The sequence below is a fragment of the Carassius carassius genome, chromosome 31, assembly GCF_963082965.1.
Source record: "Carassius carassius chromosome 31, fCarCar2.1, whole genome shotgun sequence".
NCBI lineage: Eukaryota > Metazoa > Chordata > Actinopteri > Cypriniformes > Cyprinidae > Carassius > Carassius carassius.
Window position 1 is genome coordinate 2,224,141 of NC_081785.1, and position 13,713 is coordinate 2,237,853.

Genomic DNA, 13,713 nt, shown 5'->3' on the forward strand with positions numbered 1-13,713 from the left:
TTGGTGCACATAAGAGGGCTCTTTCAAAAACATCAAATGTTGAAAGTTTTTTTAGTATTAAGTATTATTTACCAACTATATCTTTATTTTTTAACATTACTAACTTTTGTAATAGGCAGTCACATTCGGTGTGCATTTCAAAACTACATTTGAAGTCATAGTTTTCCAAAGTTTTGTAAAAAACTGAGCACTAATTATGTATGAAGGGTGTTCTAAAAATAAGATACATTTATTCTTAAATCATTTTTCCTGGCACACCTCAAGAAGTTGGCGTTTTCCAGAAGCCTTCATGTGGATGGTAGCCATCCTCTCGGACAGCACAGTGAGCGTGGACTGCATGGCCAGCTGATCCGCAGAGTCCGAGTCCACCGCATCAGAGATCAGCTCTTCTGTGAAGCTGGACTGAAGCTCATCTATATCATTCTGCAGTTTGACAATTTCCTCCACCTGATTCTGGAGGACATTTTGTTGTGCATCAGCAATCTTATACATTTCTTACAGTGTAGAGCTGGAGCAAAAACAATGAAGAAGCTCCCTTAGTACTTCAATCGTCTCACCTGATGTAGCACCATTTGTCTGTCAGGACTGAGATCGTGCATAGGGGGCTCATTTAATCTGGTCTCAATGGACTCCATCTTAGTCGAGATGGTCTGTAGAGAGCCTTGATAGCGCTGCTGCTTCTCCAGAGCCTCATAGAGCGTCTTCTGCTTTTCACTTATCTGTAAAACATGAAGATAAAAAAAGATTTGAAATCCTGGTGCATTTGACTGTTGAACACAAAAAGCCACACGCACCATATTTTTCAGGGTCTCCCACGAGCGCTGAAGATCATCTAAGCTCGCTACAGACTCCAGCGCAGGATTGTACAGCTCCTGAATGGGTGCTCTGGTGAGAGTGGCCCTTGCCATGGACATCTAGATTTAGGACAGACAAGAGAAAACCATGCATGATTAGATATATTATGTTAATGTGCTAGAAAGTAATTGCACTGCAGTCTGTCACAGACATGTACTGATTCAAGATACTATATGTTCAGAATGACACCCACTAGGAGTGCAGTAGAGTTATTACAGTATAAAGATACAGTTTTTATTAATAGTTTGAATCAGTTTGTGTTTTTTTTCAAATGTTACATTGTTAAATTTGCATTGCATTTGTATTATATGCATTTATATGTAGTAATGTTGATGTGCATTTCTATCATTTAAGTCTTTTTTTAATGTCTATAATTGTTTGTATTAATTATAGTAACCATATACTACCATGACTTACTAACTGAAATAAGCTGAAGCAATAAAATGACTTAAACTGAAATAAAAATAAATTCAAACCATATAGAAATATTTAAAATTATGCAATTTGATTTGATTTTTGTGAGGGACATAAAAACCAGTATTAATACGAGCATGTGATTCATTGTTTGAATGTATTGGACAAAGACAATGAACAACTGAAAACGTAGCATTACTATACAAAACATTACTTCATATTATTTCATATACTATTTTTACAAATTGAATGCAGTATACAGTATAAACTGCGCAGTAGACAGTGTGTTAAGTTTAAATTCTATATATATTTTTATTTGATTTGTATTTTTTAAATGAAGGTGAAACTGGTAATTGCATAAGGGCACCAAAGGCTAAAAGTCAGCTAGAAATCAGATTGCTTTGACATTCCTGCTAATACCTTGCTAATGGCTGCTTCAGAGTTAGTGATAGGAGAGGGAGATGGACAGAAAGCAGGAGAGCAGATCTCACTGCTGGTGCCCTCCTCTCCAGACTCCTCTGTCACAGGAGACAGGAAAGACTGACAGCATCAAGAGAAAGAGAGAGTCACGGAGCAGAAGATATTAGTCGATCAGTTCACAAAGCTGTTAATCAAGTTATCTGATATTGACATGCAAAGATCACAGAGAGCTACAGGAAGTAAAATTTAAAAGGGTCAGTTTTTAATCAACACAATGCAAATCGATTTCTTATTCTGCATTTTATAATTCATCATTTTTAATATTTTTCATGCTAAATATTTCAATACCAAATTTGGATTAATCTGAAAACACTTTTCAAGGGAAACATATCTTAATCCATTTGCATGTCAAGTAATTATATATTTTAATGCAAGATGAAAATTCTGATCAGCCAATTAAAAACATGATTACAAATCATGTTTTGTAGTGCACACTGTTATTTAGAATATATGAACAAACAGCAATTGCTTTTTAAAATATTTAACACTCCCACAATTACACTTTCATGGTCGCGTTCAGGGTAATGGTACGTACTGAGACTTGTGATTGAGTATTTCTTTGAATAGCATCACCATCCGGTTCCTCCAGACTTTCGGTTAAACCGTCTGCATCACTCACTGTCAGGAGTGTGGTGGCGTGTTTAGCTTTCACCGTCAGCATCTTACACTTGGAGTTCAGGGATGCAATTTGCTCCTGGTAGTCCTTGATTTTCTGGGCCAGTTCCTGTTTAGATAAAAACAAACACAGAATATGACAAATGTTATTTAGATTCCCTTTAGGTTAATGCAAGAAGAAGTCTGGCTAAACACAAACAAGTAGACATTAAAACAAAAAAACAAGATTAGCAGTGTGGCATCTCTGAGCTGAATATCCATCTCATCTCGTCAATGTTGTAATTTTTACCTAAAATGAAAACTATTAAAATGTTTGTGTATATTTAATTATTTTTATTAATGTTAAAAAATTAAGATTTTTTTTTCGAAATATTAATAAATACTATAATAGTAAATAAATAATACAAAAATAACACTGCACCTCATGATGGCTAATTTGTGTCTGCAGCTCTTGAATGTTACTGGTGTTCACAGGTTGGTCCTGAATGACCCGGTGAGCATCTTCAATCATGGCCTGCAGGTTTCTGACTTCCTGTTCGTACTGTTCGTACTGCACCACTGCCTCCTAAAACAGATATAACATGCATATGTTTATTTTTATATCACAAAGACGACGTTCATTATAATTACTACACCCTCTTTCACATGCCTCTGACACATTTAAATGAAAATTAATAGTTTTTATCACCTTTACAAATTTGTTTCATTACGTAGCACCAACTATAATGTTGGTCTGGTTTAATATAGCAAAACCTGACCTACTCTTAAAGTACACATGCAAGGTTGTTCATCATCATTATTTACGTTAAAAATAACCCTCTGAATACATCTCTAACTTATAATCCTTCCTGACAGATCATAATACAAAACAACTATTTGTGCCTAATAAGCTATAAACATGCAACACATGAATCAGAAATGTACTGGATTTGGAGCTGGAATCAAGACCAGCTGGTGAGCAGGTGTTTTTATTCCCATCTGCTGCCGCAGTAGCTCCTCCTACCTGTAGGATGTTGCATTGCTGGATGGCAGTGTGCTGGAGTTGACTGGCCTCTTGTTGGAGATTCAGAGCAGTGCGGCAGATGGACAGACTGGTCACTACTTCCTCAGGAACTCTTAGAGCGCTCTGACAGTCCTGTACAGCCTCCACCTGCTGCTTGAAGCTCTCCATGTCCACCAGCAAACGCTGAAAAAGATTAAAATGTATTCTAAGAACAAAACTACTTCCCTTCCACACTAAAATATATTATGTTGCAAAAACAGGTTCATGAAAAGCACTCAATAATTCATCTGAAAAACCTTTCTGTTACCAGTTTCAGATTTTTAACCAGTTACACCACAGCCACAGACCTGTTTACTGAGAAAAGTATACTTTATTATGTTTACTTTATGCCTACTTAAAAGGAATAGTTCACCCAAAAATAAAATTTAGCTGAAAATGTACTCGTCCTTGGACCATCCAGAAATTTAGCATTTCATTGCTTGCTCACCAGTGGATCCTCTGCAGTGAATGGGTGCCTGATAAAAACATCACAATAATCCACACAACTCCAGTCCATCAATTAACATCTGACTGCAGAAGATCCTTTGATGAGCTAGTGATGTAATACTAAATGTCTTCAAATCTGGAGACAGATTTAAAGAGGAAAATAAACACTTCTTGAGAATCAAGACAGATTAATGTACCTGTCTTTGAGTCAGTTGTTCTTTTAGACTCAGTCGGGCCAGTTCTGGAGACGTAAGAGTGGCCTGAACCTGCTCCAGAGACATATGCAGGGCCTTCACTTCACTCTCAAACCTCTCCATATCCTGAATAACAAAATAGAAAGGCAATCAAATCAAGCTAGAGAAAAAGTCTCCAGTGTATTGAAGAGAATAAATCATAAAAAAGGTCACACCTTTGCTGCGTCCTGTAGACTCTGCAGTCGGGATCTGATGCTCTGCTCCAGCTCCTCAGTGTGTCGGCTCAGATCTGACACCTGCTGTCCCATGGCCTCCACCTGCAGCGTCTCTGACAGTACCTCCACCTTCTCCTGCATGGTCCTCAGGTCACCATGGAGCTCACGTGACTCACGTAGAACAGACTGCAGGGCCAAAAACAAAGATAGGTGATTTCATAATAACTGAAGATGGACTCTATAATATATGTGTATTCTGTGTATTGTGGTTCACCTGATACATCTTGATCTGCTCTTGCAGGTGTGAGGAGGAGTTCCAGATGATGTTGGCCTTCACCAGGCTCCTGGCTCTGTCTGTCCACTTCACTATGAACTCAAACATCTCATTGTATTCATCTAGATGTGCATCAGCCTTGAGAGACAAGACATACCACATTGCATTCAGATATGAAAAGCTGTAATTGAAAGATTACGAATGATCAAATAGCTTGTAGGAAATAGGTTCAGTTTGACTAAGATTGTGTCTTTTTTTCTATTAGCAGAATGTTCAATTTGTCTTTAATCGATTAGTCAAATATAACAGATCTTCTTACCTTCTTTAGCCAAATTGTCTTATATTCGGCCAGTCGAAGAGTGTGATGATGGATCTCTCGTAATTTGGCAATAGCATCAGCCAGTTGTCTAGCTATCAAAGGGTTACGACGACCAAAGTCCAGCACTGCAGCTTCTAGCTCAGCGAGATTTCGTCCACAGCCGTCAAGTTCATCACAGAGATGCTAGAAATACAGTCACAGTAGTTTATGGTCATTTAAAAGAGGGATATTTGTTTATAAAAAAAAACAACAGAAATATTATAAATGTAAAAGATTATTTGAATGCAACACTAACTCTGGCCTCATCTTTGGCCTGATCAATATCAGTGGCCTTTTCCTTTAGAGAGGTAGAGACAGCCTTCAATTTTTCAGACACGTCATGAATTCTGGAGTGGAACTCTTCTTTTATAACTCTGGTCTTCTGGATGTCTCTCTCCTTGGCTTGAACCTAAAGATATTTTTCATTATTTATATCTTCCATGAAGCTTTAGCAAAAAAGCTAGCATTGTGGAAAACATATGTCTTCTACGAAATAATTAGAAACTGTCTATAAATTCACAATGAAAACAAAAGGGTACTTATGTACCTGGTCCTCAATGGATCCTAGTGCCAGGGACACTTCTGCCAGTTGCATTGAGATCTCAGATGGTAAAATAGTGTACAGGTCCAAGTATTTACTTTGCTGCTGCTCTGCAAGCTTGTCTACATTCTGACAATGAGTTATCAGCTCTCCATGCATCACCTGCACAATGATCCAATTCAATAAAGGCAAATTCATAGTGCCATTCTGTTAGCAAACTACTGCTATAGTATGTATACTATGCATGATTTGCTAATCATCTATATGCATGCAATACCAGGATGACACACTATGTTTGCTAAAATATGCAGTATACAAGCAAGATAGAAACACAAGCAAGAAAAACTGTGCTGGCTACTGCATCCCACATTGCAATGTGCACAGCTTTATTTCAAGTCACCTGAATAAACATGTACTATACAGGTGCTAGTCATATAATTAGAATATCATCTAAAAGTTGATTTATTTCAATTATTCCATTTAAAAAGTGAAACTTGTATATTATATTAATTCATTACACACAGACTGATATATTTCAAATGTTTATTTCTTTTAATATTGATGAATATAACTGACCAAATTCAGTATCTCAGAAAATTTGAATATAACTTAAGACCAATACAAAGAAAGGATTTTTTTAAATCTTGGCCAACTAAAAAGTATGAAAATGAAAAGTATGAGCATGTACAGTACAGCCCTCAATACTTAGTTGGGGCTCCTTTTGTCTGAATTACTGCAGCAATGTGGCGTGGCATGGAGTCGATCAGTCTGTGCCACTGCTCATGTGTTATGAGAGCCAAGGTTGCTCTGATAGTGTCCTTCAGCTCTTCTGCATTGTTGGGTCTGGCATATCGCATCTTCCTCTTCACAATTCCCCATAGATTTTGCTGACCAATTAAGAACAGGGATGGCATAGTCCTTTAACCAGGTACTGGAAGCTTTGACACTGTGTGCAGGTGCCAAGTCCTGTTGGGAAATAAAATCGGCATCTCCATAAAGTTGGTCAGCAGCAGGAAGCATGGACCACTCAGCAGCAGTCCAGTCCTTTTTGTCTTGAGATGCTTCTGACGCTCTGTTGTTCAAGAGTGGCTTGACACGAGGAATGCGACAGCTGAAACCCATGTCTTGCGTACGTCTGTCTGTAGTAGTTTTTGAAGCACTGACACTCTTTGTGAATCTCCCCCACAATTTTGAATGGGTTTTGTTTCCTCTCCAGGGTGCGGTTATCCCTATTGCTTGTACACATTTTTTCTACCACATCTTTCCTTCCCTTCGCCTCTCTATTAATGTGCTTGGATACAGAGCTCTGTGAACAGCCAGCCTCTTTTGCAATGACCTTTTTTGTCTTGCCCTCCTTGTGCAAGGTGTCAATGGTCATCTTTTAGACAACTGTCAAGTCAGCAGTCTTCCCCATGATTGTATAGCCTACAGAACTAGACTGAGAGACCATTTAAAGGCTTTGCAGGTGTTTTGAGTTAATTAGCTGATTAGAGTGTGGCACCAGGTGTCTTCAATATTGAACCTTTTCACAATATTCAAATTTTCTGAGATACTGAATTTGGGATTTTCCTTAGTTGTCAGTTATAAACATCAAAATTAAAAGAAATAAACATTTGAGATATAACAGTCTGTGTGTAATGAATGAATATAAGATACAAGTTTCATTTTTTAATGATATTCTAATCTATGACCAGCACCTGTAGTGAAAACAGTGTTACATACTAAAGGTTAAAACATATATTGCCAGATGCAGCATACTGTTTCAGCTATTATTTTTCACCTCCAGTTCTTGAGCCAGAATGTCCAGATCAGATGTGGGGTTCAGCAGAAGCTCCCTGGAGTCCTGGATCCAGCTCTTGACAAGACTCAGTCCTCTTTCCACGCCTTCCCTGTCTGACAGTTCCTGCTGAACCCGAGTCTTTCCTGTCCTGGCCTTCTGCAGAAGACTAAAAGAGACACAGAATAAACAGATCAGCATTCAGTCCATATTTGGCATGAGGTATCAGTCTTATTAGGCTAATATGGGAAGCAAGACTACACTGACATTAAACAGGTTAGTACTACTTTTTGCACTAGCTGCAAATGCACTGGTTACTGTAGGCAGCTGAGTGACAATTAATGTATCTGTGATCATATTGATACTGTGTTTCTGTAAAATCTGTAACAGCATTGTACCATTGTATTTTGGTGGATTTAATTATTATTGCTTTGTATTGGACTAGAGGAAGACTGTGTACCTCTCTAGTTCATCTTGCACAGATTTGACCTCCTTCAGACTTGGTAATTTCTCATGATCAGCTGTTGGCACAGACACCTCTTCACCATGTAGCAGGCTGAGAGCGTACTGTCGAAGGAGAGTTAGAGAAGACAGCTCCCTCTCCAGGTCCTGACTAACCATCTCGTACTGGTCCAGATGTGACTGCAGTGTGGCTTTGGAGGCTTTCTCAGCAGTGCAATCAGGAACGTGGCCCTTTAGTTCTTCTGTTACAGCTCTTAGCTTCATCATCTGAACAACATAATATCTTGTTTGTCATTCTTTGTAACATTGACATGTTTGCTCAAGCTCTTGTACCAATTTGATTGATATATGATATTTGATATATGAAAAATAATTGATATATGTATTCAATACAACATTTCAAATATTGCAACATTTTCTTAATTTGAGTATAGGCAGAACATAAAAACATCAAACGAGGTGTCCCGTGATTTCTGACCCCAAGTACCACAAGTGAAACTGCACCTTTTCCCTGAAGGTTCTCCATTCGTGGGCTGTATCCTCCAGCACCCTTTCTTGGCCTCGTGCTACACTACGCAGTCTGGTCCAGCGCTGCCACACTGTGGTCATGGATCGGCTTATGGTGGATTTACTGGCATCACTTCCAATCAGCTCTAACTGGGATGCTTGCTCTTCCAGACCAGTCAGCTTTTCTTGGAAACTGTTCACCATGGATACTAACGACTACATGCCAAATTTTTCATCATTTAGATCTGAATACTTTTACTGTCTGATGAAAGAGAGTCAATACTGCATACTTAGCTCACCTTATGACTCCAGAGTTTCTCTTCAGCTTCCTGGTTTGTTGCAGCCTTGGCTGTGGAAAACTCTGTTAGCTTCTTCTCTGCCTCATTCATCAGCTCAATGACTGTCTGTCTGGCCTCCTGATACGAATTCCACTGGGCAACACAGCTGAAAAGGTCACATTATAACTGTGATTATAATTCAGGCCTACAACAGTGTTCTTTTTTAACATCACACTTCAGACAATTTATAAAACAAACCCCTTAATATATCTATCGCAAATGTTTTGGAAAAAAAATGTATTTTGTACCAAACTGCACCTGTTCAAGATATCTTGGTGGCACTGCAGCTGGTCTCTGACCTCCACGCCTTTCTCCTGTGCAGATTTCACACTAATTTGAAGTTGCTCCTTGGCTGTAGGGTTGACCAGGTTTTCAAGTTGGGGTGGCAAAGATTCGAGCTCCTCAATGACACCCAGGAACTCCTGTTCAGTGGCCATGATGTCTTCCTGTTGCCTCAGACACTCCTCGTAGTTCTCCACATCCACTCCAAGACTGGCCTGCTGCAAGAAACCCACAGCATCCTCCAGCCACTCACAAGCTGTTTGCATTCTGGAGTGATACTTCTGGCACAAGGCAAGAGCTTGCTGTAGCGTTATCTACAGGAAAAACAATTGGATTCATTAGTGTGTTAGCTAGGGGAACCATTGGTTGATTAAGGAAGTCTTGCTGGCTTAGCTAGTTTAGTGGATTTTTAGCATCCCATGTTGGGGCCTAGTATACAAAACATATTATGTTGACTATCTATGCATGGTTTTGTGCTTTAACTAGTAGTCTAGGTTCCACTGTCAGTTTAGATTAGAACGTGCCTGTTTGGAGCTGAGGGCACGTTGAACGTCAGCCTCTAGCTTGGCCATTTCTTGTAGACTTGAGTCCACATGAGGAGGGACGAGCTCATTGGCACTGGTGTACTTCTGCTTCTCTCTGGTGCTTAGAGCTGCCACTATCCTAAGCCTCGACTGAACTTCCTCTTGCATAATCTGTTGCTTTCGGATTTCCTCCTGGACCTTCTCAACCTTGACGTCAACCACCACCTCAGAGCCAAGTTCATCTTTGATTTGCTGGAGCCATGTTAATGTCCTATTGACTTCGGTCTCAAAGTCTTTACTCTGCACAAACCTATTCTCACACTCCACAATTAGTTCCCCAACAGCTGACTGTAAGGACTGAAGATCTTCTTGCCAAGAGGATACCCGCTGCTTTGAAGCCTCATGTGCAGCGGAATCCATGTGGGGTGCCAGATTATCCATCTGCTCCATGAGTCGAGTGAGGTGAGAGCTGGCACCTTGAAGACTAGCAGCCAGGGCATGATAATTTTTCAATCTCTCCTCAGCTGACTGAGTCTCTGCATTGACTTTCACCAGTTGCTCTTTGGTGGCCTTCAGTTCTGAATCCACCTGCATAGCCATGGCCTGATGGTCCTCGAAAGATTCCAGAGTGTCGTCAAGATGTTCTACACTCTGCTCAATCAATCTTTTGAGACTGTTGTAAAGACTAACCAGTTGGGTCATTTCCTCAGGTCTCCAAGGTTGGCCAGTGCTACGAAATCCCTCTTTCTTCTGGTTTAGCTCACTGACAGCTTGTCCAAGATTGTTCAGCTCCTCCAGGAGGGCTTTGTAATCAGCCTGAAGACTGATAACCTCCTCAGTCTTAAGGCCGACGGACTGCGTCCCCAAGTTGTGGAATTGTTCCTCAAGTTCTTTAAGTGCTTTGTGGGTCACATCAATAAAGGATGTATATTCCTGTCGGGCAAGAATGGCTTGTTGTATTTTCTCTTGTTTCCCCTTCGCTAGTCCTAAAATATTATTGTACTGTTGCGGAAGAGCAATCAATTTCTCATTTAAGTAGCAATGGTCCACTTCATTCAGAGTGGGAAGTATTTCTTGACCTGTTCTTTGCACAGTTAGAAGGAGGTTTTCATATTCCATTGCTTGATCCAATATTTGTTGGTATTTTGTAAGCTGTGAACTTAATTCTGCATCTCCATTCATAAGGTTTATCTCTGGGAAGGTCACAATATCAGCTTGCTTCAACCACTGGCATATCTTTTCCAGATCTACCTTGAAGTACTTCCTGGTCACCAACACTTTTTCCAGCTCCTGAAGCCTCTGGTTACACTTCTGTAGGACAACTTCAAAGATATTCTGCAGCTCTTGGAGCTTGTTGAGCATTTCTGATTTCTCTTCTTCGGCAGCGTCTTTCATCAGATCCCTGCCTTGGGACCACAGGGAGTTCAGCTCACTCTGATAGGCTCTCAAGCTGCTCTGAATGTTCCTGCAAGTCCTCACCTGCTTAGAAAGGTCATCAGGAAGAAGGGCTATGTACTCCTCTGCTTGTGCTTTCTTTTCATTCTGCTGTACCCAGGTGATGGCTTGATTCACAGCCAAAAGGAACTGGGTTCTCTCTGTGAAGGCTTTGCTTAGGTGTTTCCTGCGTTGTGCGACTTTGATGCTCAAGGACTCTACCTCTGCTTGAGTTTCTGAGATGAGCTGCTGCAGTCTTTGCTTTTCGTTTAGCCCCAGATGAGCTAAAACCCTATCTGCATCGCTCATGGCCTGGGCCAACAGAAGCTGCTTGGCTTCCATCTCACTGCATATGCTTAGATGGTCGAAAAGGAAGCTCTGAGCTAGTTCAGGTGGCGGACTCATCTTCATGGCTTCGGATAGGGCAGGCTGTTGCTCCTCAGCCCATTCCCTAGCTTCCCTCAAATGAGCCTCAATTTGGCCCATGTCTTCAAGGGTCACAATGGAGTCTTGAATCTTCCTCTCTATGAGATTCTCTAGATGCACCCATCGCTGCTCAAAGTGGCCAATCTGCTCCTTCACCAGCTCTTTATCATCCAGGTTTAAGTGGTACATTACTTTTCGCTTCTGCTCTTTGAGGTCCTCAAGTGTGCTTTTCTTTTCTTTAAGAACAACCGAGAGCTTCCGAAGAGCCTCCAAATGATCAGATGAACTCTCAGCATCAGTTCTACAAGATCATAAAATAATAATGTAACTCCCAGAAGTCTAAAAGTGCACTTCAAATGTAGCACTATTTAAAGGTGAAATATGAATACATTTACACTAAATCCTGAATAACAATTTTACCTGGCCAGGTTATCCCATTCCTTGGAAACCTGTTCAAAAAGGGCTTCCATGGCACTGATGCAGTCATGATATTCTTTAGTCCTCTGCAGATCTTCCTCTCTCTGAGCCTGTAGTTTGTTGGTCTGATGGCACAGTTCCAGCCATGCATGGCTCAGTCGTCTAATCTCTGTATGCTCAGGAGACTCCTGCCCTTCTGTCATCTTACTCACAAGCTCTGTCATCTTAGTCAGAGTGCTTTGTCTGCTTTGAAGCTGCTCGGCAAATTCCTACAGGCAACATGAGCACAGAGGATAACCCAAATGTATAAAAAGATATAACATTAGAAATTAAAAAGGACTCATTTAATTTATAAATACATCTTCCTGGTCTTATTGTGAACAATTCATTAGTGCACATTATTCTAAAAATACAAATGTGTTTTTATAACCTATAATCAAATATATCAAATAAATTTGTCATTCTACAGTATGTTGTCTTTAAACAAAAATGTATACATTTATTTATATGAATATATAATATTAAGGATTTTGTATTGGAAAATTATATATATATAAAATTCAACATAAATTTGACATTTACTTTGGCTTGGTCGAGCATGTTTTGAACAATCTTGGGCTCCAACTCGGCAGGTCTCCTGGACAGACTTTGCAATTGCTGTTCCATATCTTGGAAAAGTGTTGTGAGATCCTGTTTTTGCTCTTTAATCTCCCTCCAGCTATCTGACAGCTCTTGAGAAGTGGTCATCCTTTCCTCAATCTATAGAATTGACAATATCATTTATATTATAATTAACTGGATTAATTTCATACTCCATAGCAGTGTTAGCCTAGTCTGAGTAATCAAACTCACCACAGTTTTGGTTTGCTGTATTTTGGCAGCTGTGGCTCTGACAGACTCATCAGATAAATCACAGACTGAACAAACCAGGTCCAGATACATGCTGGCCTGCTCCTGTAGGGCTCTAAAGTGCTTCACCTATGGATAAGTATTTAAAATGCAAGTAACTTCAAGATGGTTTGTTTTAGCGTAAAATCAATCTGCAGCTCTGTGGCATCTACCTGTTTCAGAGCCTCTTGGAGGCCATAGGGAGTCTGCGCCTGCAGCTGGATCTCCTCTTTAATTGTGGACATCCACGTCTGACACTGCTGCAGGGTGTCCTGATGGCTGATGTGCTTCTGGAGCTCACGGTCAAGACTCTGATACACCTGACGAGACAAATGTAAAACATTAGACTGACATAATAAGATGATATTTCTGCTAATGAGATCCTTTATTAGCAGGAGTGCTCACACGCTGAGCTGTGCTGCAAATAGCCGAATAACTGTCTCTGGTTCCTTGCTGGTGTGCCTGGATCTGCTGACTGATCTTGGCCTGGACTTGCTCAGTGCAGCTACTGGTGAGGAGATCACCTTTGTCCTTCAGGCTGGTCAAACACTCCTCAAAACCAGCTATTTCCTCCATTATTGCCTGACAAGAAACAGGTCAAACCATGTCAAATGATACAGAAATAGAACTGACAATAATGAGGCTAAGTATGAACTAAAAAAATAACTATGAAAATGTTTATAACTGCTGCATGGATTTTTAGTAATTGTATTGCTTGTAATTTACTGTAAAGCTATTGTTCATGGTATATTGGATGCTATAATTAACAGCTATAATAAAAGTATGCACACCTTGTGTCTGGCTAGTTGTTGTGTGGCTGTCTCTAGACTGCCACTTTGCATTGAGTCAGAAGTGACCAGCCTGCTAGACATCTGTAACAGCCATTTCTCTACTTCTTGTAGTTCACTGTTATAGACTTCATGTTCTCTCACGCTCTCTGTCAGACTCTGAACGCGGACCTGCAACAGAACAATATTAGACCAGCAATAATGCATTGAATCGATGTAGCAGAGACATTCATTTTTAAAGGGTCTGCTTGACAGTACCTTGGCATCATTGCATAATTCTTGATAGTCGACTTTCAGCTTGCTGATGTTTTCACTGATAGACGTGTCATGGATTGTTTCAAGAAGTGCACCTCCTTTCTCTATAACCGATTTGACTGCTGACTCATGGGACTGGATGGTCTGCTGGATTGTCTAGAAGGGGACAAAGGAAGCATT

General features: G+C 40.1%; 1 protein-coding gene across 1 annotated transcript in view; it reads right to left on the bottom strand.

Annotated features, from left to right (window-relative positions):
• Positions 1-13,713, bottom strand: part of LOC132111319 (nesprin-1-like) — a 117,974-nt gene that overhangs the window by 38,039 nt on the left and 66,222 nt on the right. Inside the window, exons 70-95 of the mRNA XM_059518510.1 lie at positions 13,537-13,689; positions 13,282-13,449; positions 12,896-13,072; positions 12,664-12,810; positions 12,455-12,580; positions 12,185-12,361; positions 11,606-11,871; positions 9,326-11,486; positions 8,778-9,115; positions 8,481-8,625; positions 8,179-8,397; positions 7,673-7,941; positions 7,216-7,381; positions 5,442-5,597; positions 5,151-5,303; positions 4,856-5,038; positions 4,537-4,674; positions 4,263-4,448; positions 4,051-4,173; positions 3,368-3,550; positions 2,786-2,929; positions 2,285-2,473; positions 1,690-1,809; positions 795-914; positions 558-719; positions 259-453 (exon numbers count right to left, since the gene is read on the bottom strand). Of these exons, the coding sequence (XP_059374493.1) occupies positions 259-453; positions 558-719; positions 795-914; positions 1,690-1,809; positions 2,285-2,473; positions 2,786-2,929; positions 3,368-3,550; positions 4,051-4,173; positions 4,263-4,448; positions 4,537-4,674; positions 4,856-5,038; positions 5,151-5,303; positions 5,442-5,597; positions 7,216-7,381; positions 7,673-7,941; positions 8,179-8,397; positions 8,481-8,625; positions 8,778-9,115; positions 9,326-11,486; positions 11,606-11,871; positions 12,185-12,361; positions 12,455-12,580; positions 12,664-12,810; positions 12,896-13,072; positions 13,282-13,449; positions 13,537-13,689 (6,564 nt within the window). The remainder of the gene's footprint in view (positions 1-258; positions 454-557; positions 720-794; positions 915-1,689; positions 1,810-2,284; positions 2,474-2,785; positions 2,930-3,367; positions 3,551-4,050; positions 4,174-4,262; positions 4,449-4,536; positions 4,675-4,855; positions 5,039-5,150; positions 5,304-5,441; positions 5,598-7,215; positions 7,382-7,672; positions 7,942-8,178; positions 8,398-8,480; positions 8,626-8,777; positions 9,116-9,325; positions 11,487-11,605; positions 11,872-12,184; positions 12,362-12,454; positions 12,581-12,663; positions 12,811-12,895; positions 13,073-13,281; positions 13,450-13,536; positions 13,690-13,713) is intronic.